This window comes from Haemaphysalis longicornis, unplaced genomic scaffold, assembly GCF_048455015.1.
Source record: "Haemaphysalis longicornis isolate Haplotype H1 unplaced genomic scaffold, Haemaphysalis longicornis Haplotype H1 scaffold_1, whole genome shotgun sequence".
Classification (NCBI taxonomy): Eukaryota; Metazoa; Arthropoda; class Arachnida; order Ixodida; family Ixodidae; genus Haemaphysalis; species Haemaphysalis longicornis.
Genome location: NW_027526203.1, coordinates 98,261,209 through 98,285,401, shown reverse-complemented (window position 1 = coordinate 98,285,401; position 24,193 = coordinate 98,261,209). Strand labels below are relative to the sequence as shown.

At 47.7% G+C, this 24,193-nt stretch overlaps 1 protein-coding gene across 1 annotated transcript; it reads left to right on the top strand.

Moving 5' to 3' along the window:
• The first annotated feature begins 3,163 nt into the window (after window positions 1-3,163).
• LOC144178341 (iripin-2-like) lies at window positions 3,164-5,465 on the top strand. The gene has a single exon (XM_077706112.1). The coding sequence runs from the start codon at window positions 3,164-3,166 to the stop codon at window positions 4,352-4,354; it is 1,191 nt and encodes a 396-aa protein (XP_077562238.1). The 3' UTR covers window positions 4,355-5,465.
• Window positions 5,466-24,193: the final 18,728 nt, after the last annotated feature.

The following is a 24,193-nucleotide window of genomic DNA, read 5'->3' as shown; positions in this document are numbered from 1 at the left end:
ATGCCAAACTTTCTTTGCATACTTGGTTGTACTGCGTCATGGATAGGAGCGGCACATCTCAAAAGAGATATCGTAAATTTTAATTTTTATTCATGCGAGCGACCGGAATATACGGCCGTTTTGAATATTCTACAGCCCGCTGCGAAGGTGGGTGCGCGATCAAGTAGAGAGGAGACGGCCTTACCCTTGAGCCGGTGGTATCGCCTCTCCACTTCTCGCGATCGCGCCCCTTGGTAGCGCATGGTACAATCAGAAATACAATACGAAACAAAATTATAAATAGCCGCGAATATCGGTTTTGAGCTTAACGCTCAAAATGTGTTTTTCGGCTCAAATACTGTTATTTTCAATTATATATCACTTTGAGACCTACCTGTCTCATCCAAGCTCTCTGCGTGTCCAAACACACACGCACAAACGCACGCACGCGCACACATGGGGGCGTACGTCTAGCTTCCTTTGCGGTCAACGCAGTTCAATTTCCGCAATGAGGGAAGCAGGGCCAACGGAAGCAGGAGCCTTGGGCTCGTCGCCGTTGCCCGAAAAATGCCAAGTTGCGCTATGCTTGTAAAAATTCTGTTATGGCTTGCTACTGGCAGGTAAACCTTAACATTTTCACTATAAATGCGCTGGCTATAGGGAACACATCCGTAGACAAACTTCGTTTTTTTTCGTAAAAACGTGGGAGAATTGTAAGAAGCTTTATGTTATTTAGACAGTTTTCGCCTTACGTCTCCCCAATTAACCGATAACTTGAAGTTTCTTTCTTTCATTGTCTATAACGCACCTGTTCCCGGTTTTCCGGCAAGTACCATAAGGCCAGATACCAAGGCAAGTACCATAAGGCCATAAGGCCAGATAAGACTGAACCTGGCACTCGTTGTGTTGCGTTCACGTATAAAAACAAGTCTCGAGGATTATACAGTATCCGCACTGATGTGATCTGCCTCAGCTTTTATTTGCGAAGCATGTTTGATGAACCACGGCACGTTTCTACGCCATTTTTTTGGCGTCATCTTTATGGTGTCGCCTTTCTCTGAAGGAGTCAAGGTTTGGGCCAGTTGATGCATAAATGGGAATAAAAGCGCTCAACGAAAGACAAGTACCAAGACCACACAAGACACCACGAGGGCTAAGAAAGGGGGCAAGGGAGTGGGAAGAAAGTGTACGGGTAGTAGGGGGGGGGGAGAGAATGGCGAGGTGGTGATGGATGAGTGGGAGTGCGTAAACGGAAAATAAGACAGGAGGGGATGGAATAGGAAGCAGAGTGGTTGAGGGTGAATAGAATTGAAGGATGCAGTGATTAAAGGGCGGGAGAAATAGGAGAGAGGAGGTTGAAAATTGGCGGGATGGTGTGGAAAGGGGGAAAGAGAAATGAGAACCAGAACGAAAAGGGGGATAGCAGGGAAGGTGGAAATAGTAGTTTAGTACATGGGGGAGCGAAGAGAAGGAGAAAGGAGTGGAGGAAAGGCCGGAGATATAAATGATATAAATACAAATATAAATGGAGATATAATTGAAAAAAAAAAAAAACAGAAGTCCTGTTCAGGCACCCTCAGAAACGTACACGCAAGGTGGAGGAGGCTTAATTTATCTTTTTGTACAATAGGAATGGAACTTGTGTCAGCGCGCCATCCGTGTCCCTCCTTAATGAGGCATTCGCCTATCTGGAAGATAGCCTTCAGTAAAAAGGCGGTAAATCTCTTGGCTTCACAAGGTTAGGTCATGATGTTATCGATCTGCCAATATTCGCGCGGAACGTCGGCCAATTGTTGCGGCGCATGTGTGATTGCTGATTCCTTCCCGATTGTTGTTGAATTACGTGAGTTTTTTGTGTGTATTATGCGCGACAAGGGTGCGCTGTGTCGAGATTTTCCACTTTTGATTTCATTAAACTTACTTCTTAGCAAGCGCTTGTCCTGTGTAGTTCTTCTCTTTGTCCTGCGTTTTTCTGCGCTTTTAGTTAGCGTGTCTCCATACCAACTTGGCCACTTGTCGGTGCTTCTAATATAAATGATGAGAGGGGAGTTGAAATGGAGGATATAGCTGATCGGAGTTTCCCGCTGTTATCACCGTGGATGCACACGAACTAGTTCAGATCGCCACAGTTCTGCAATGAAAGAGGGGACACACGTCTACGTGTAGGGAGAAAGAGAGAGAGACGAGTAAAGCGGGAAGGGGAGGGGGATTGGAGAGGACAGGGAAAGTGGAGGAAGAGGGGGAAGAGCAGAGGACCGGGAGGTAGGACTGATTAAGGGAGCAAAGGCGGGAGGGAGAGAAAAGGGACCGAGGATGGATAGATTGGAGGAGGAAGAGCGGTGGGGAGGCCTTACGAGTGACGTGTAGGAGTGTCAGAGAGGGAGATGCATTAAGTTGAAGCCGTGGCTGAACCACGTCTTTTGACGCCATTGTCAGGGGAAAAGTAGGTACGCAACCAATTTTTGTCCATGTATATCGCAGGCAACAAAGTTCGACTGAAGGGTCCTCAGACGGCTTCTCTATAACGGGTTATAGAATTGGCGTACGCTCTCCACTCCCAAACTGATGGGCCGCTGTGATAAGCTAATACATGTCTACGAACGGTATGCAACGCGCAACTTGATACGTGCAACTTTAACCAAATTAAACCGCCGTGGTTCGGGCTCTACAACCGCACCGAGTTTAAGTTGTAATGGTAACTGCAGTTTGATAATGAATTACATGTCACCGTGGCTTCCACACCCGTTCCCGATACTGCAGAGTATTCGCTAAAACGACCTTAAACCGAGTTCAAACTCCGAATTCTTAAAGCAGCGTAACATGTTTTGCAGCTAGAATAAAACTACAACTTTAGAAATGTTCATTCCATACACGCGAAAGGCACCATGGGCACACCGCTACCGCATCGTTGTGAGGATCCTGCAAGAAAACAGCCACAAATTAGTCGGTGCCTAAAGAGTGGAGAGCAAACGACGAAGCGCACACAATAATGAGTGCACGCGCGCCGAATCTGCAAGCAACGGGGAAGTGGCCCGGCTTGCCCGCGCGACCCGCGCGCGTGTGTAGTTTACTCTCGCGACTTCCTTCAAAACACAGGTGTCGCAACAGTGATAATGGGACAATGGGAGCCGCGCCAGTTATATACAGAACCTGCCTCCTGAGGCACCACAACTTCTGCCCAGACATGGCCGTGCGGGTGCTCGCTTTCCTGCTGTGTGCGCTCCTAGCCCCCGCCTGGGCCCTGAATAAGGACATCAGGCTTTCAAAAGCCGTCAACGGGTTTGGCATTGCCTTGCTCAAGGAGCTTCGCTCTACGCAGGAAAATGTCATTTTTTCACCTGCAAGCATCAGCATCGTTCTGGGCATGCTCTACGCTGGAGCCAATGGTACGTCACTGTCGCAGCTCTCCTCTGTTCTTGGATTCACGAATGCTGAACTTGTCGAACGGCAAGACGTACTGGCGGCGTACAAGTTGCTGCTCGACAATTTCGACAACGGCTTCGACACCGTCAACACAATTTTGATAAGAAAAGGTGCGGAAATCCTGGATCAGTACAAGGAGGACCTCAAGGAATGCTTCGCGGCTGAGGCACGATCAGTGGACTTCGCTCGTGACGGCACTAAAGTCGCGGAGGAAGTCAACGAATGGGCGCATGCGAAGACGAGAGGAACCATTTCTCAGCTTCTTGACGGCGAGCTCCAAGCGAATACAGCGGTGCTTCTCCTTAGCGCAGCGTACTTCAAAGGAGTGTGGCTGACAAAGTTTAAAGCTGACCAAACTAAAGAGCTTCCTTTTTACAACTACGGCCGAGACGAGGTGCATGTGCCGACCATGTGGCTGCAGCGAGGACTCAGGTACGCGGCACTGGAAGGGCTCAAGGCAGCGGCCGTCGAAGTCCCGTACGCAGAACGCCAGTTCAGCATGATCATCCTGCTGCCGGACGACAAGGAGGGACTGCCAGCTCTCGAAGCTGAGTTGAGCGTCGACGTCATCGATAAGATATTCGACGGATTCGCGTATCTCAACGTCGAGCTGTGGTTCCCGAAGTTTAGCTTTAGTAGCAACCATGATCTTCTGCCTGCTCTGCGCGAAATGGGCCTGCAAAATGTGTTCACCGATGATGCGGACCTTTCAGGAATAACCAGTGGAAACGACCTTCGGGTGTCTGACGTCAAGCACAAGGCAGTAATTGAGGTTAATGAAGACGGCACCGTGGCGGCCGCCGTTACGTGGCTTTCCCTGATTCTTAGGTCTTCATTCCGAGCACGGCCTGTAACGCCGGTGACCATTCGTGTGGACCACCCTTTTTGTTTCGTTATCTGGGACAAGTTCAACCAGCGCGCAGTGTTCATGGGAACAGTACAAAAGTTGTAGAAGTTGATCCCGCGCAAAAAAAGAACTGTTCTAAACATAACAAAATATTTCACAAAAAGGGTAAAACATAGTGGCTTCGTGGCCCCTTGGTGCATCTAATCTCGTCCACTTGAAAATATTTATCGACAACAGAATAACACCAAATGTTTTTTTCTGATATCGCCAAGCCCTCTACTTTGTATTCCATCTTGCCCAACTGTTGGTTCTACGCAGTAGGCAAACTTTGTTTTATTGTCTTCTGTTAGGTGAGTATAACAGATGTCGAACTTTTGCTCATTGCGGCTACTGCTTTCACTTGCTTGTTGCTTGTGTACAGGTTCCTGTACATACATTCAATATAAGAGTGCCGACGTATTTGCTAAGACGAAATTTCCATTCATAACTACGCGTTTAAACCTTTCGGTGCCTTTATTTGCTATTGCGAGAATCGACGGGGCACTGACTCCCTAACCAAATTAAATTTTAGTTTTGACTGAAAGATGTGGCCTTTCTTGTCTCTTTAAGTGTTTTTGCAAAAAAATATTGTAAGCGATCACCTTGCTTGTGTTGCTCCCTCTATTACTCACATTTGTGCTCTATATTTTACCACAAATCAACCGAGCGCATACGAATATGTGCTGAACATTATCTTCTTGAAAGCTTGGGATGTTGTTCTGATGTTCTCTACCCTAAACGTTTTCACAAGCTCATGGAATCGATTTGTACAATTTGTGGTTCCCCTAATCATTGTGTTGTTTTGGCGGTTCTTGTATTTACGCAGTGGTGATTTTCTAGTTCACCGAACAGGTGTGGCTGCAGAGTAGGTGTGTGGTTCATCTGTCACCAAAGCGTGTAAACCGTAGAGTATATTTTTGCCTAAAGGCCCAGTGACAATGTTTCATTGAGTCCCGTTGTGTATTACAGCATCGCCTGTTGGGAACATTGACGGTCCCTTCTTTTTTGTTGTCTTCTTGATGTCTAGCTATAATCAAATTCCTCGTTTGCATGTCGCTCCCAACATTGCCACATCGATGGCACGGAAAGTGATGTTCATATTTAGGTCATGATTACGGCATGTATTTTGTGATGGCTTTCACAGAACTAAAAACCATTTTACTTGGGCGTACTCTCATTCAGGCCTCCACACTAGCTTTTTCCCTCTAGCTCTCCTGTTTTTTTTTGTGTGTGTGTGTGTGTGTGTGTCTCTTAAAATCTTGGTGTCAAATGCATGGTATTAAGCCTAAAGTGCATTGAAGCGAAGTACTGTTTTGGCGTTGTTGTTTAGAGTGCGAACTGGGCAAGTTGATTTTAGCATAGGTTACGGAAGTTCTCTCGAGAACTAGGCAACTTTGTTTCTGTTTATTGTTTAACGGATCGAACCAATGGAAAAGAAGCAGCGACAAGACAAATTACCTTACTCAATGAAAACGAAAAAAAAAATGCACCGCGGCATGTACCGAAACAGGGAAAAGCACCGAACTGCGCATTCAAGTACAAAAAATTGTATACCTATGTAGAAATTAAGCAAGTGTTTACCACGTACAGAGACCGATGGCCTTTTCAAATCAGCGCAAGGATGATTTATATTTGCCTTCGCTTAAAAAAAAGTTTACTGTAAGTCATAGGTACCCGAAATAAAGAGTGCATAGCCAATTTTGACACAAATAGAAGCTACCGCAGCTATGTACCCTTTTTGTGTTCACCTGCGGCTCCACATCGCTCGAGGCGCGCCAGGATCGCCTCAGCATTCCACAATATTCACCCGAATGGTTTTTACATCGCATAGGCTGATTTTATTATTGTTTCTCTTCCCTTTTTTATGTGTGTTCGAGATTTCGGTGCACGCTAAAGACCGGCCCCCAGGTGGCCAGAATTAATCCGGAGCCCTCCACTACGGCGCGCCTCATCGCCCGTGTAGCGTCGGCGCGTTCAGCCTAATAATCACTAATTTCCTTTTTTTATTTTTCAACAGGGTGTGGTGTCGTGTTTTTTGCTTGTGCTCTCTGCTAGTCGCTGCCCCCACCCCCCGTAACCAGCACTCATTCGTGGGTTGGTCGTGACGACTCGTGCCAACGATTGTAAGCACTCTTAAGAAATCACTGTAGGTGAGCTTTACCGCAGTGATTGAAAACGACAAAAAAAAAAAGAATTTGAGCAGGGCAACAGTGCAAGGCGTGCAATCGCGCTCTCTTTCCAACGAAGATCCCATTTTTTTACTCAAATCGCAAGCTGAGCCTCGTCAGAAGCCAAATTCGCACGTTTGGTGACGCTGACTTTTTATCGGCAAGCGTTGTGGCGCAGCCCACCTGCAGCGATCTCTTGGAGAGAACGTTGTTGGCGAAAGGTGGCATCGCCTCCCAGCTCCTTAGCACAACCGCCGCCATGGACTTCATTGTCGTGGCGATGAGGACGTAGCTGAAGGAATAAACGGTGCGAGTGGTTAGAGTGCACCATGAGTAAATGTGTGTTTGACATGTCGCAAGCAATGCAGAATTTATAAGCTTCCATTGTGTTGAGCTGTGGAACATGAAATACGTTATAGTTTGCTAAATCGCTGTTATAACGCATTCGTCCTCTTCTCGCTTGTTTTATGATTCGTAAAAAAAGACTAAACTTTACTTGCTGAACCTTTGTGCTTATATTTGTACAAGCTGCACATATTGTTATTGTTTTCATGGTTAATGTATTACGGCGGTTGTTATGACTTCACTGTAAAACATTTCTTGCCGCAGGCACTACTTATAATAATTTGCTAATATTGGTCTGATGTTCTGCGAGCTGTGTTGCGGCCGAAGGTGGGGTCCATGGCTTTGTCAAGACTCAACATGACAGTTTCTGCTCCAAGCATCATGTCTTTTTTATGGAAGTAAACAAAATTCCATTGATCGAAATCGAAGTCTAACTACACCTGTAAGAGCAGCGTAATGTTGTGTCCTTCAAAGTAAGAAAAGGGGGGGGGGGGGTAGTTGAAGATCCGATGGAGATACATTCGAGAGCTGCCACTTACGAGTGGGTGAGTACGACTACGTCTTCCAAAAAACGGCCCCTGGCACCTTAATGGCCAACTGCACTCAAATTTCCCCTCAGCCAAATTCACTTTGAACGTACAGTACGTACAGTTAAACCTGGATGTAACGAACCTCTATGTAACGAAGTCCTGGATTGAGCGAAGTTTTTGAATTCCCCATTTTCCGCCCCATTGAAACCCATGTGTTTGCGACCTCTATATAACGAAGGCGTTCCGACGGTTAACCTTGACGTAACGAATTCACTACCCTGCTGAGCCATTGTTTTTTGAACTTTTTCTGAAAAGCCGCCGAGAGAAATGCACTAATTTGGCGAACTTCGCCCGCAGCGCAAACTGCCGTGCGTTTCCAGTGCGAGTGCGGTGTCGGTTAAGTGCTAGGCCTGCCTGTCGGCGTGTAGTCGTGCGTCTCTACAGCTGTCTGTGGTGTCGGTTTCGTCGGTGATGAGTTCTGCTGCCAGGAAGCGATAGTTTAGTCGTTTAAAGACAAGCTCGCAATTTGAAATGCCGTCTCCACCGGCGAGATACAACAATGTAGCCACCCGGTAGGACATCCTATCTAGGATATCCTAGAATTCTGAGTGTGGCAAAGTGCATCAAGTTGGCGAAAATGCGCCCTTTCAGCATAAGTTTGGTTCTTGAAACGGGTCAAGGCGTCGAAAAGTGTTAACACGCAAAAGTGATAACCCGCCCAAGCAGAGAATATCATAGACCCTGTGCTCGTGTAAGCAGCAAACAAATCTCAAATATGCTGGTGAAAGACGCCCAGACGGAGCTTTACGAGAGCCATAAACAACTGGTTCTGTATGCTGACTTTTTGTGGTCGGCTCCTACAACCTTCGTTCTGTGTGGTGCTGGTGTTGTGGTGCCGTACTATGATTTCGCCGTGGTCGCCAGGGTCCAGGAACGGCAGCAAGTCTACAAAAGTCTCGTAGTCAGGCAACCAGTGCAAAATTGGATGATCGCCATCACTCTTCTGGAATTTTTGAATTCCCTATGGGTCAAATTCCTCTACCAAATTTTGCAAGCACTGCTGGGCAGTGCAGGGGTTTCCCCAGGCATCGAATCAAGGGGGTGTGTCTCAATGGCTCTAGGGGGGGGGGGGGGGGGGTTCATAAACTAGAAAAGCTGTTTTTTTATCCCGCTAGTTAAATAATAGCCGTTTGTTAACCAACCGCTCATCCCCGTGACTTACGTTTTTCATTTTCTATATACGTATATATATACACCTGAGAGGCTGTGCTTTCTATTCAATCTAAGAAAAAAAAAACAAATTTACAGAAATTCATTTTTTACCATCAAAGGTCCGTATTCAGTTTTTTTTTATTTCTCGCCATTTTTCAACGCATAAGGACATTCGAACTTGTTACCAGGGCCAGTGACAAAATTTGAGTTCTTGAAACAATGTTTAGGTAGTACACGAATTATGCAGCACTTATAAATCAGGCACCGATTGTACGCTCCCGATTTATTAAAACGCCAGGATTAGCTTCCGTAGGGCTTTTCGCTACTCCCTGGCTGGTAGCAATGTGCTCGCAGCGTGGTCAGCCTCAAACCACTTTGCCCCTTTCCTTTGAAAGCCTTTTTTGTGTGCACATACGAACTTGCCACGAGCTGTCGAAAAAAAGGAAATAAATACGTGCAACGCTAACAGCAAGCTCGGGGGGCGCACTTTTGTTTATTTTGCCCGAGGCTACTGCCAAGAATAGCAGACGGGCAGCCCGCGCATGCGCAGATCGATACTAAAAAAGGTCCATACAAGGACTGACAAGAGTGAAATTTGGGGATTCAAGGGGGGGCGTCCAGAAAAACTAGGGGGGGTCTACACACCCCCTAGGGGGGGTGTAGGGAAATTACTGGGGCAGTGACTAGCTCATCTTGAAGCATCTTGAGCTGTAGGCTCTTTGTTTGAGCTTCTCTCTTAGGTCTGCCAGCTCTGACTGGGTACTAGTGAGTTCAGCCTAGCTTAGCTGGTAGGGCTGCGTTGCCAGTGCCTGTTTAGTGCTCACTACGTCCGCCCTAAGCTTTGCCTCCCTGTCTTTGGTTGCGGCGAGCTGAGCCTCAAGCGCAGCAATTATTTTTTTGCACTCGCAGTGGCTGGCAGAAGTGTGCGGCTGAGACAGGTTCTCTTTGTCTTCTAAAACAACTTTCTGTAGTGGAAGCTGGTTCTCATCAGGAGTGCCTGTTTCGCGGATTTCAAAGTCGATGGGACGCTGGCCGTCAGACTGTGCACGAACTTGTTTCTTCAACTTGGGGGCAGGAATAGTTCGCTGACGGGGCATTCTTATAGGAGGCTCGGTCGTGCGTAATGGGAAAATGGACGGCACGGCTGACTCCAGAAGCAGGCGATGGCCACTTGCCACATTTGTGTAGAATTCTGTCGCAAAGAAATGCAAGGAACCCGCTTTGGTTGCCTTGGAGACACGAAATAGTGGCCCCTAATCCCCCTTGATGGCTGCAATGCATTTTTTCTTGAGGCCCACATCACTCGAAACCTGTGGTATGGCACCTGAAAAAAGTTGCAGGGACATCTACGTTTGGATCCCAAGATGTAAGGCGCGACAGCGATACTTCGACTGCCACGGAGCCTTTTCGTGCGCATTTGCTGCTTCAGCAGCACTAAAGGTCATCGAAAAGAGATAGACTAGCAATGACGGTTTTTAATCGCCGTGGCCCAGGAGAGACAAAGGCTTACGATGTGAGCCTGAAAGATTGCGGATGCGAGGTGATAGTAAGTTTTAGCGAGGGGTAGTCAGTGTAAGTGTATAAAAATGTTTATTCTGTGTTGCCTAGGCTGGGCTGAACAATTTTACTTTTTCGAAGAGAGAGAGAAAAGAGAGATCTTTGTTCAGGAAGAAATAGTTGTGGTGGGAAAATGGGGTAAAGAGATGGCAGGGAACTCAAAGGCTAAAACCTGATTCTACGGCACCGGATGCAGCAGCTCCTTCACTTGGCCTTTCAATCAGCTCGTGCTGACCTAGAGGTAACGAGCTGGTCAAAGCTGCCTCCCATGTCTAGAAGTGGAATAGGTTATTTTGAGTTGTTGTCCCCTCACCGTACCCTTGGAAATGGCTAGGTTTCGTGCAAGAGGGTGGATGTTTCCCCTGTTTTAGCACAATTTTAAGTTAATGTCTAATGTTCCCACAGAACACCTTAACGCACATATATTTTTTCAGATCCGTCTGTGGATTTTTCATCCACAGAATTCGTAGCTCTTCGGCATAGGGACCTCGTTGTAGGAGATCATGTTCCTAGGAATAGCATGAGAATTCGCTCTTAACGTTTTTCGAGGGCAGTGTGGTAGTCGGGGTGACAAAAAGCCCGGTATGTGAGTTCATGTGCCTTTTAATCGGTGCGTCGTCCTCTCGAAGACCATTGTGTCTAGGTGTACAGGTTACGTTGACATTTTCTATTGTGGATGGGAATATGTTACCGAAGCGCTTAGATATTCTGCCTGCAGAAAACAGTATAACGTCCTTTGAGAGTTTGTAATGATGCTACGCTTCTGTTTGATACTTCTGCTATGCGGATTTCTAAGAGGATGGTTCCAACTTGCACTTGTTTGTTCCTGTATGTTGGAGGGTCATGCAGTCACAAAGGTTGCCATAGTAGTCAACTATGGCAGTTGGGACCTCGTGCTTTTGTACATCCCGGAGTCAGTGTATACTGTGGTCTCATGATATTGGAACTTCCTTCGAATGAACTTGAGCCTGGCATATCACCTCTTCTTGTGCAGGAATCGATCCATATTATCGGTAGAGGAGAGTTTTTATGCGGGTTGCTGGATCAGTGCCATGTCTATCATGCCGTGCAGTGGTTTCTTTTCAAAAGTGCCGGTCGGGGAGTAGCAAGGCCCCTCCCGATTTTGTTTTTCCATCCGCTTTCCTGGTGCTAGAACAGTGGTTTTTTTCGCTTTCTTGAAATGCGTTAGGAAGACGCAAATTGAGCACATAATCATCGTCATTATAACCAACACTCTATTTAGGACGACTGCAGGTGAAGGACTCCTAAACTGACCTTTACCTGCTCTTGTCCTGTGCTTCCCGAGTGTATACTTTGCTCCGGACATTGTTATTTTATCTCTGCACCGAGAGCGTGGCCCTCCCCTTCTTCTAGACCCATCTACGCATGTCCATTCTGTTACCCTGGTGGTCCACCCTTTGCTAGTTCGTCTCATGGTCGAAATTGCGAGGTTGAGGGCTGCCTTATACTGCCCCGATGATGGTGTTCCTTGCACTTTTTCATGAATCGTTCGCCGCTGCTGTGGCGAAATCAGACGGAACGCCTTCAACGCCGGAGCAGCTGACCCCAGCACCGGCAACCTCTGCTGTGTCCCCCGAGGAACATTTGGACGACTCGGCCCTGACAAACAAAGAAACGGGCGTGCGGCGTGTGTGGGTGCGTCTGATTCGTGTCGTATCTCTGTGGTTCAGCGTTCGAAACGCCCTCGGCACATCTTTGTGTCAAAACTGTCCCCTTGTACCACCTCAGCACAACTGACCTGTCGACAGTGGACGTCGTACCCCTGGCTTGCCAGCGGCTGAAAAGTAATAGCTGAAAACTAATTTTTGGTTGCCCCATCGCGCACCGTGAGAGACGACGGTGCGCCGGGGTGCAATCCCGAGATGCATCGCGGACGACGCCGGCGAAGCGGCGTCCTCCGCCGTCTGCTGCAGCGACGGAGCATCGGTACGGTGAACTCCAGCATGGCGCACTCGTGTGAAGGCGGAACTGGCTGTAGATTGTTGCTGACAAGGGTGGATTGCTTTCGAATTCATCGGGCAACGATGCGACTGGCTCATAACAGGCGCTAATAAACGGGTAGAGATTGGAAATGAGTGCTCGAACTTATAGCAAGAAGGCTGATTGCATGGCTAGCCGTTTGGAGCTTTGCATTCGTTTATTTCGAATAAATTACACGAACAGTTACTGGAGTGCCTAGGCCACGAAGACTTGCATGCTTTGCTGTAGCGGAAGGGCAGAACATAACAGGCACTCGCGTTATTGCTCTTAGAACGAAGATGTGAAGCAGCGTGTAGGTAGTAGAAGCAGTGGAATGAATGAATTTGGATTTTATTGGCGCAGCAGCCAAATTTGGCTATAATGCGCCAGACACAAGGTAAATATTTTGAACTTACTACGGTAAAAGGCTCATGTAAAAATCATGTAAAGTGGTAAAATCAAAGTTTCTGTAAAAGCTTGAGTGCACTCAAAAATTTAAAAACCGCTCAAGAAAAAATGATGTAACATGGTAATATCAAAGTTTGTCTAAAAGCTTGACGGCACTCAAAAATTTAAAAACCTTTTCCAAGGGAACCAGGGGTTCATCGCCAAGCAGTAAAGCAGGGTGCAATGGAAAGCAGTGGAAGCGTTGTCGCGCATGGTCGCGCTAGGATTCGTACTTGGTTTTCAGTCGTTTGCACGCTAACGGTGCGATCGCCACGCTGGAAACATACGCCGACACCTGGGAAGACGATGTTTCAGGAGCCAGCTTTGTCACGAACAGCGCCTTCGATCGCCGATGTTGACTGGCGACCGACAACGTTGTACTTGTTGCCAGTCCAAAGCACGCAGGTGATCGTTCCTTCGTTGGACGGCGACAGCCTGTTGCCTGTAGAAGTGGTGGGCTCTCACCAGTGGTGGACGATTGCGAAGGCGTGTCCGAGGCAGCCGTTCCTGGCGCTTTCGGCTGCACTGGCCCCATGGGCCCGCATACAGACGGCGAGAGCGCCGGAAGCGGCGACGATTTGTTGCCGGGCGGGAAGCACAGGCGGACGACTTCGGCGACGCTACCGCAGTCGCACCAGCAGAGCCCGGCTGCGCAGGCCACACAGGCCTACTGGTAGTGGCCGCCAGAGTAGGAAACGACGTCGATTCAGAGCGTTGACGTCTCAGCTCGTTGCGAAGCGTATGCACTTCCTGCCGCAGCGATTTAACAGCAGCTGCGTGTGCATCTGCCTTCGTCGCCGCCTCCCTGCGCATCCGTTCATTCTCCTCCTTCAGTTGGGAAACCTGATCTGTCAGAAAGGAGATTCCCTCGAACAAGCAGGCTGCGCAGGGAAACCTGCTCAAGGTCGGCCGGTTCCTGAGGAGGGGCGGCCGCTGCCGTCGTCGCCGCCGGCAGGGTAGGGGAATGCGACGAGGCTGCTTCGGCTCCGTCGGTCAAGCCGATGTCTCGGGTAGGCCTAGGCGAAGCGGCGGCACACTCACACTTATTGCAGGTAGTTTCCGACAGTCAGCACAGCGAAGAAACTTTTGTTTGCCGTAGAAATACTGCGAGCAGAGGGAACACGCTTCCGTATTCGGCGCCATCTTAATAATAATAATAATAATAATGATAATAATAATCAATCAATCAATCAATCAATAAATGTCTTTTCAGTGCCCAGGAACGACGGTAATGTCTTAGTGCTGGTACACTAACAAACATAAAAATAAACAAAACTACATAATACATGCAACACGTGTGACTAAAAGTAGGCTACACTAAAGAAGCACAAAGAACGGTAATAACAATGATATCACACCTTATGGACGGAAGAGTTAGCCACAAATAATGTGCTAGTTAAGTGAACATACAGCTAATTAGAAGATAGTGAGGTAAGGATAAAAGCTATACAAACGAGAAGTGGAATAAAATGCAGTAACGAGCAAACAAAGGAAGGTGGCATAGCAAGATTATGTGAACGGAGTAAGACATATCCTGTTAGCTACAAACAGCACTACTCAGCCCTGCACGAAACTGGGCCAGGGAGCCATTAAAAACATCCAATTTGTCCCCAAGAAAGTTGTACAGGCTTTGCAGTCGGTGGATAGGCGAGTGACGACTACTTGTTGCACCAACTTGGAATGTATAGCGCGATCGCGCACACTTCTGGGGAACACGGAGCATAAGCTGGGGCAGAAGTTCTGGGCAGGAAATTACTCCGTGTAGTAGCTTGTGCAGAAAAAGAAGATCAGCTAGATCACGCCTAGAACTCAAGGGAATAAGCTTAGGTAGCTGATGCTGACTAGAGGACGAAACAGAACTGCGTTCTAGCAGGTGTTTATATATTGACAGGAATTTTTTCTTCACTCGTTCAAGATACTGGTTCAAGAGATTGGAGGCTCTATTCCAAACGACAGATGAGTATTCTAATTGGGGGAGGCAAACTGAGGAGTAAAGCTTTAAAAAAGGAACAGGAAAAGTGAAATCTCTTGTAAACCTGCACACCGCACCCAGAGAGTGGAGGGCCCGCCCAGGCCTCTCAAGCTTGGACGTTCCCTGGTTTCTCTATAGGCGGCGTAAAAATCGACGCCCCACGTGACCAACCTACACCGGAGTTTTCGACCATCAAGTCCACCAGACGGCGCAAGCGAAAGGTTACTTTTGATATAGAATACAAAACATTCATTCCGTGACTCAAAGAGCCCACACAGTTCGCGTACAATGTGTTATTTAAAAATATTATTAACAAGTTCCGCATCAAACATCCGTTGAGAAAAAATGTACGCAACTTTTTCCGAACAGCTGACTGATGCACCACCTCGTTTCTGAATTCGCAACCACAAAGCCGCCAATTCAAATTGAAACCGGTGCAACGGCCCACCGTTTCTATGTGCGCGGAGCACTGGTTTCGTGACTGTTATTGCTGTTATGTGCTTTTGCGTCCATTAGTTGTTGAGAGGACTGGCAAAACACGGGAATTGAGTGCTTGTGGAGTGACAAATGTGTGAAATTCCGCATCGGAAGACAGCTGTCGAGGCCAGAATATTTGATTCTTCCAACAGAAGGTGAGTGTTATGCACTCCACTAGAAAGACGGTGCAAACGAAACCGTTGTCGCCGTCAATACCTCATTTGTGCCCTTCGTTCGAAATCTTAGCGCGAGTGAACGAGTTGTTATGGCAAAAAAATGTTTTCACGAAAGCGACGTACAATTGCAGCGATCGAAATGAAATGATGTCCTGGCCTCTGTAAACTTGCGGATGTCAATAAACGATTTGTTCTCACTTGCTGCTCACTGTGGTCTGTGCCAGTCGAGGCCATCTGGTCACCTGGCGTAACATCACTTCACTAGCGCGGCGCAAGTAAACACGCGGCCAGCGTGCCAGCCAGGAACCAGCAGGAGCAGCCGCGGCCGGACTCGACGCTCCTTTCGCGCGCGGGAGGAGAGTCGAGCCGGCCGTGGAGCAGCGAGCCGGCAGCCGCCGTGCGAGGGCAGCCATGTTATTAAGGAGCTCGAACGGCCTGTGCAAAAAGCATCCGCCATGTTTACAAAGCCGTGTTTACAGTGCCATCAAGCGGGCGTTCTCGGTAGTTCGCTACGCCGCCACTACGCTTTTTCTGGCACTACAGTCAAAGCTAGACCTTTGCTTCTCTAAAATCCTCCCTGTTCAGTGGCCCGCCCGACCATCTGACGTATATGGGGAGTGAAATTGAGGGAACTGTCGAACAGCACTCCAAGGTCTCTAACCTCGGAAACTTTTGACAGACGTGCATTATTAAGCGTGTAAGAGAATTGGAAGGGATGTGTTTTCCGACTGTATGTGATAAGTTTGGTTTTATTAGAGTTAAGAATTAATCAATGCTCAGCACAACAGCGCGCGGAAGATGAGATGTCACGTTGAAGGGCGAAGCAGTCCTCTGGGCAATTAATTATTTTGTAAACCTTTATATCGTCAGCATACAAAAGGAAAAACGAGCTCCTAATAGAGGTAAATACGTCGTTAATGAAAAGAGAGAACAAAAGAGAGCCCAAAACGGACCCCTGAGGTACGCCGCTGGTAGGAATGTAGTCGACAGATCTTTGGCCATTTACACTGACATAACAGCGTCTGTTAAGAAGATAGCTGCCTAGTAAGGCAGCTAGTGGAGCATCAACAGTTTTTTGAGCAACAGTGGATGAGTAACAAGATCAAAAGCCTTACTTAGATCACAGTAGACTGCGCCAATCTGGCCTCGGTCTGTGACTGCTTTGGATGCATGCGTCATAAAGCAGGTAAGGTTAGTTGTCGTTGACCGCCCAGTTATAAAGCCATGCTGATCGGGTAACAACGCATTTTTTACGCACGAAGACAAAACTGTGTGTAACGAGGAATGAAAAAAGTTTTGACGCGGCACAGAGAATTGAAACCGGGCGGTGGTTCGTTGGATCTGTGCGGTTGCCGGACTAAAAGATAGGATATATTCTACAAATTTTCCATGCAGCTGGAAATGTGTTAGTAGTTAAGCAGTTATTAAATATAGATGTTAGAACAGGAGCTAGAATATCTTTAAAAGCTTTAAGTATGCCCGCAGGAATGCCATCTGGGCCAGACGACAAAGAAGGTTTCATGTGCTTGAGGCTTCCAAATACAAGCTTCTCATCAAGAACTGAACTTGCCCCACGCACGCTTCTGATAAATCGAGATGTCTCATTGTCTCTGGGAGGTGCGAAAGTGCTACCAAAGTGACGCGCGAAGGAATTGGCTACATCAGTTACCTCAGCCCTGGAAGAATCAACTAAACGAATGCGATCATCTGCGTTATTTGAGCGGGAACGAATAAGCTGCCAGAATTTTGAAGGATCACGCGTTGCACTAAACTCCACGGACTCAAGGTAGGAACTATAGTCTTTTTTATAGAGCTTTTTACACGTTGAACGGTGAATTCGAAACTCTTCCTTCCATTTATCGAGGCCGGAGTCACGTACCTTTCTATGTGCGCGATCTTTCAGCTTAAGGGCAGCTCGGAGTTCATTGGAGAACCAAAAGGGAAATTTCTGCGAGTTTTTGCTCTTTGGGATAAACCGGTCCATACCATTCTTTACCATTTCAGTGCAGCAGTCGACTTGCGCGTCAACATCAGAGTGGATCAAGACAGTGGACCAATCGGCAGAGGAGAGATATTGGTATAAACCTACATAGTCACCCCGCCAAAAGCAATAACGGCGAGCGGTAGAGTATGAGGATGGAGCTATGTCACGCTGTACGGATAAAGATGCGGAAATGAGAAGTGGAGAGTGAAATTTATCAGGACGGACAACACTAATGTCTTTGACTGGTACAAAAAAGTAAATGCTGAGAAATTAAGAATAATGCTGCACTTTTGTTCATTGTTATAATTGTAGTGAGAAAAGGTATGGTTATCCCATTCAACGCCTGGTGTGTTGAAGTGAAGTCGCCCAACACAAGCAGCTTGTGATTGCTGTTAAGTGTAGATGCTTGCTTGATAGAAGAAAGGACACTATTGAACACCGAAGGGGTGGTATCAGGGGAAACATAGCACGCCCCAATAAGGAGCTTCTTGCCTTAGAGGAGGCGCACATCAAGCCAGACACATTCCCCTTGCGTTTCAAGCTCCGGACGTCGAACGCATTGCAGCGACCTCTCTACCGCTACAGGAACACTTCCGCCTTTTTTCTTAGAACCTGCCGAATTTCTGTCAGCACGATAAACTTGATAATTAGGAGGAAAATACTGAGCGGAGGAAATGTCGCTTGAAAGCCAAGTTTCTGTGATAACAATGATTGGGTATGTAGAGGACAGAACATTCGCGAAAAACTCAGAAGATTTAGTACGAAGCCCGCGGGCATTTTGATACAATATTTCAAAGCTAGCGTTACTTTTTGTCATGGAGTGGAACGGAGTTGGTGTTGGGGGAAAGAATCATGTCCGAATGAAGTCTACCTCGAAAGGGCTTGAACAAACAGACCGAGGGCCAGGTCACATAAACGCTGAAAGTACATGTCGTCGACACCGACACAGAGCGATGCATACGTTTCATACTTGGTCTTAAGTCGGTGTCAGAATAGCGGTTCAACGTTCACTGAAGACAGGTGGGTTTGGAGCTGCCCCGTCGTCGTACTTGGACTTAGTTTCGACACGAAAACAAGCCTGGCGCGCTTCAGTGGATTCACAACAACTCAGCCCGTCGAGTCAGATGATCCAAGTAAGGCTGGTTCCTTGCTCCGTCGTCCGGAGCCCGCTACTGTGTTTACTGAAGCGGTGGGCAGCAAGGCAGGCAGTGGAGGCATCGCAGATGTCATCGCCTCTGGCGCGCTTGGCGGCAGGTGTGTGGGAGGTTGGAGAGTTGTTGTTGCAGCGACTGAGTGTGTCGTCTTCGATGCACCGACATCTGAACACAAGCCGCCGCAGCCAAGTTGGGGTTGGGAGGTGTCGTACCGGGAGGCCGTATGGATGCGCGCGCGCGCTCAGCGGCAGCTCGTCGCGCAGGCGTCTAACCTCCGATCGGAGAGAGACGATGGTGTCCGTCTGTTGGGATAGCTATACCCGGATACAACTCAAGAAAAATGCGGCTTTTCCTCATCAAAGGACCCCCCTCCAGCCAATGGCGTCACCTTATCAACGTGACGTTATGGTAGACCGCCTCTACGCCGCGTTCACGGAAGAAATCACAGAGCATGTTCTTCCGCGCTTACGGCCTTCTACCAAAATGGCCACCTCCGCTGTTCGCGTCAATCCACCGGCGGCGTCCGGCTCTGAGAATGATTTTTAGTGCCGTTCAGTCGTATTCCTTGTTTGCGTGTTGTGTGCAGTGTTCTTAACATGCTCGGTAACGACAATCGCTATGGTGTTTTTTCTTCTGTTTTGTGAGCGACCGGCGTTTCCGGGAAATAGCCGCCGCTGCAGGTACTGACTTCTGTGTACGCTGTGTGATACAAAGCGGTCGTCGTCATCCTGTGCGGGCGTTTCGTCTTGAGCGTGAAGTGCTTCTCGTTCTACCGTTTAGTCCCTCCTGTGTCTGTGCTACCCACGTTATCGCACCAGTGACTGCGACAGGGGGCGATAGCTCCTTGTTAATTTCTCGTAGATTACGCCAGTCGTAAATATTACTGTTGTGCATAGCGCACGACGTTAACGCCATGGAGAGCTATGCACGGGGCGAAACGCAAACAGTGCGACGTCGGCGCTGCATTTTGTTAGAGCATATGTCGAGCCGTGTGTCCCAAGTCCATGCCAGGCGCAAGCGTATTCGCCCAAATTGTGATCTAGTCGTGAAATACAACAAGCTGAATTATCGCGTTTTTTGAACGTGAATGCGTACGAGCTGTAGCTTAGCTGCGTGATGTGATTTAATCTGCCACCTTTTCTATTTTGATTCTCGTTTACGCTGAGATTCCATTGTTAAATATGTTATTTCAAGCTGGTATGTTTTCTTGGCCTGTGTTATGTTGGAGCGCTTTCAATTGTTGTTTTGGACAAAAACCTTTGTGAATGAAATACGAATAGGGATCTGCGTTGAGTTTGCATTGTCTCTGATAATAAATATTATACATGAGTATTACCACTGTAAGTTCAATTTCATTGTCTTGCTTAGGCTTCGCAAATGAGCTGTGCTTCGCGATAGTGAAATTTCATGAGCTAGATTTCACCGGTATGATTAGCTGCAACAATGCATGTGCAGACGTGAAACACAGCACTGAAATCAAATAACCCACCTTTCAGCTTTTCCTACACAAGCGCATGCATATTCTTCACCAACTCAAATTCTTGCATCAGAGATGTGCATTATTGAAGCTATATAGGCACTCCTCGCCTTGTGTTTATGTCACTTAAGTAAGAAGCTGCTGCTGTAATGGTCATCTGCATGCATGTGCTGTAAATTTGAGATAGAGCATTCAGGGTGGAAAAAGTGAGCATTTCACCCATTCTCTCTGTTGCATCACAAGTGGCTGCTCGAGCGAGAAGCTCGCTGCTCCAGCAGTGCTCAACATCGTGGATGCCAAGTCGGACAGTAAGCTGCTGCTTGCTGCAGCACTGTTCACAACAATATGTGCAATGTCTACGCATATATTAGGAGCATAAATCACAATGACAGCACATCAATTGATGCCAAATTCATAACACGGGCAATGAAGTATGCTTGAAGGGTTACTTAGTGATCTGTACCATAAAAAGCTATCTGCACTGGTTGATGTATGACATGTCGGTTGAGTGGACGCATGGAAACACACATATGGTACATACCGCTCCGCTGAAACTCATCAATGGATATCATACTTTTCTTGTTACGCAAGAGCCAGAATCGGATCATATGCTCAGGATGAAATTTATTATCTTGCCAAAAATGCACTACATGAAATTATTCCCACACATGGGAGGATCGATTGTAGCCAACGTAGATTCCTCTTCCCAAAGCTTTGGGAATTGTCTTCATTAACATTGTGCTTCTGCATTTTATCCAGTGGCTTAGACCCCAGATAAAGCCCATTTATCCTAATTCCTGCGCAAGACAGCAGATAGCAGCTCAACAGAATCAAAGTAAAAATAAAACACCGAAGCAACTTTTCTGGTCCTCACTGCTGTTATCATGTCAGATTTGGCTCAGACAGCTAAACAGACACTGCTGAATTATGCAGAGCAAATGAAATGAGCAATAAGAGACCGAAGCAGATTTATTAGTTCTTAACGCTCAATCAAAAGACAACTTGGCTCAGCCAGCTACACAAGCAGACAATGTTCAGTTACATGCTTTCATGTAGGCATTTTATTTGCAAATGTTTCTGCATCCCATACGTGCGTAAGTGTCCAAACAATGTAAAAAACTTGCAGTGAAAACTCAAACTAGTGTCTTGTCCCGTAGGTGAAACTTGCCTTTATCACCATTTACAGTGTCGCACAAGGAGCCCCAACGCCACACACCGCAAAAGTGATTCTGCTTGAAGTGAATTTGCGAACTAGCTGGACTCGGCTTGCACACACCTCATGCTATAAATGCGAATAGTCACCCTCGTCGTGCAGCGAAAACTATCACGCAGTGTAAGCGTGGCTTTACTTCCAGAAAATAGTTTGGAACAGTGCAGGTTTTCTCTAGCTCGAGATGTACGGTTTCCTTTTATGAATACATCTACCACGCAGAATCCTGTCATGACTGAACTTATTCGGCTTAATTCCTTCACCACACTTATAACAAATGAGATCAGAAAACAAACACTGCAACAGCCTTTTCTTATTCTCATAGCTACATATCAAGGCAATCAACCATGAGCCAGCACCACACAAAACACCGCTCCATTCACTACAGCAAATGAGATCATAACCCGATTGTTGAAATAGCTTCTGCCGCCCTCACTGTTATACTGGAAGATCACTGTTGAGTCTACGACACAGCAGACAACACTGAGTAATGGCAAATGAGATTACAAACCAAACATTGCAATGGTATCTTCTGATTCTCATAGCTACATGCCAAGCAATTAACCCTGAGCAAGTTACGCACCACACACAGGCTGCTCAGTCAACTCCAGAAATAAATAAAGCACACAAACAGCATATCTGGTCTTCTCTGCTGTCTGAAGGAGTTTCTTGCTTCTGCAGCTATGGAAACACACCTACTTAAGCTAAACGCCGCACTCCACACTAACTGAACGAGGCAAAGGCGGCACTGGCGAATAGGTCGCAGCCTTACACATCTTGAAAGGACTCGATAGCAGACAGGTCACTGCCGGAGTCCATGTCTTCACCCAGATGTATTATAATAGGTTGAACATGCGCACTTGCTCCACCGTCTCCTCTGAACTTTGTTTCAATGCTGATCACATGCTGAACAGTGTTTGCCCAGTGCTGAGCTGTTATCTTGGCAACATCTTCCCTCAGGAGCACCTCTACATGTGGCAGCTTAAATGTGGCGTTTCTTGCTGCGACGCCTCGCTTCATTTGTGCCCATATGCGCTCAGTAGGACTGAGCTCGCAATGGCAGTGCTCCCGAATACATCCTGTCCTTTCAGCTGCACCGTCAATACGTTACCTGATTTACCGTGTCTTAACAGAGGCCACAAGACTGAGGAGTTCCTTTTTAAGCGTTTTTTCATCCCAAGCAAATCCTTCGGACGTCACCCAGTCCTGAACAACATTTTTGCGCGAAGTCGTCGTAGGCACTGCTTCTTCCAGCCACGAGTGGTACGGGGAATTGTCCATGGCAATTACACTACCGAGTGGCAGTTGTAGCAAAACGGCCCCAAACCACCTTTCAAAGCGGATGTCGTCCGTCTCCTCGTGGTAGTCCCCTGCCTTCGTACTCCGAAAGATGTCCAGGCACCCACCGACGAAGCCGCCCTCGCTGTGCGTTACAATCAGGCGCTATCCTTTCCGTAACAGCTGCTTCAAATCTGTCGTCAGACCACGCATGGAGGCGTCGTGGTGGGACGCAACCATCGTGTCCGTCAAACAGTCGATATCGTGTGTCCCGCGTTCACTCAGGTTTCATCAAAGTAGAATATTTTTTATCTTCAATCCTGTACCTGGCGATGTCGTACAGGTACTTCTGCTGCCACGCGACAGTGTCGTGCCTCTCGATCAGCAGCGAGTTCCGGCCCCTCTTCTCATACCTGAACCCGATGTCATTGTCATTCAGCAGCCGGCGCACAGTCCATGGCTTGAGAGGAGTAACATCGCCGCTAGCGTTGACATCCGCAGCAGTTGCCTTCACTGTCGGGATCCTATTGCGGCGAAAAAGGCGATGCACAGACGACCGCAATGCGCACTTCGTGAAGTCGTCGTACACTTGAGCATCGTCTCTTTCCACCGCTTCGCGGGCACTTTTGGGAGGGCGTCGCAAGATTGCCATCGTTATTTTTCATCTCCTTCTTCACGTCCATCACCAAACTCACGCTGATTCCAAGAAGATCGCTCAGTGTCGCGACAGTTTCTTCAACGCTGCGCTCCGGGTGTAGATACGCCGCAAGCGAACGTACGCGTTCCGGATCATCTCCCGCCCGCAGCTGCAGATGACACGGAGCTTTTGTTTTTCTTGTACCATCGGCGTGGCGTGGATGGGAACGCACCACAATCCTACCGTTGTCAGACGGTGGAGGGTTTGACACCAAAGTGCCGCAACCCAGAGCAGCAAAACTCAACCAACCATCATCATTCAACTCCGAATTCTCAGTCGAAAATGATAACGCAGACTCACACGCGGCTTCTTCGGGCTCCAAACCGGAAAAGGGAACGCGCAATGCATAAAACCAGAAGCAAGTGGTTGAGGGAAAACCCGGAAGAGCAGAAATTTACCATCAGCAATAAAATTGAAACTCACTACTCCGGCGGACGAATAAGTTTTTTAACGTGTTGCATTATATTGGCCAATAAAGAATTTTTAGCTAAGGTTCTTATCTCGGCTCAAGATATAGGCGTCCTGAAGAACTACGTTTCGGTGCGGACTCACTCAGAAAAGCTTGGCTCCGAGCGCTGCCTGCAGGTGCAAGGCGGTCGGCCGCGACGTCACGTTGATAGAGCGGCACCATTGGCTGGAAGGGGGGTACTGGAAGTGGGGGATTCGGCTACGCCCCTTTTTTCTTGACTTGTATTCGAGTATAGCGCGCGTGCGTTCACCCTGCGGAGCCAGTCATTGCACTCCCGAAGCTTTGAGTAGGAGCTCGCGCAAACCTGTTTCTCCTTCCCCGGGAACAACCAGGGGAGAGACTGCGGGAGCGGCGAGACGCTCCGAGGCAGGAATGCGGGGGCTGACCATCGAGTCGTCCGGTGCGTCGCTAGGCCTACCTTCGCCATCCACAGTCGCACATCGGTTGCATAAGAACGGCTGAGCACCAGACTGTAGAAGCTGCAGTTCTGAGTCCGGCAGCACCACACACTTGTCATGACTCATGAGCACGTCGCTTGCACGAAACATAGCGTTGATATTTCTGTCTACCATAGAAGACCGCGGAGCATACACATGTGTCTGTACTCGGTGCCACCACGCGGCGAGTAATAATAATAATAATAATAATAATAATAATAATAATAATAATAATAATAATAATAATAATAATAATATTCTTTATTACAGGAAAAGTACACACTATACATTCCAGCCCACTTAAGCAATGATGCTTGTGAGCGGGCTGGGCAGCC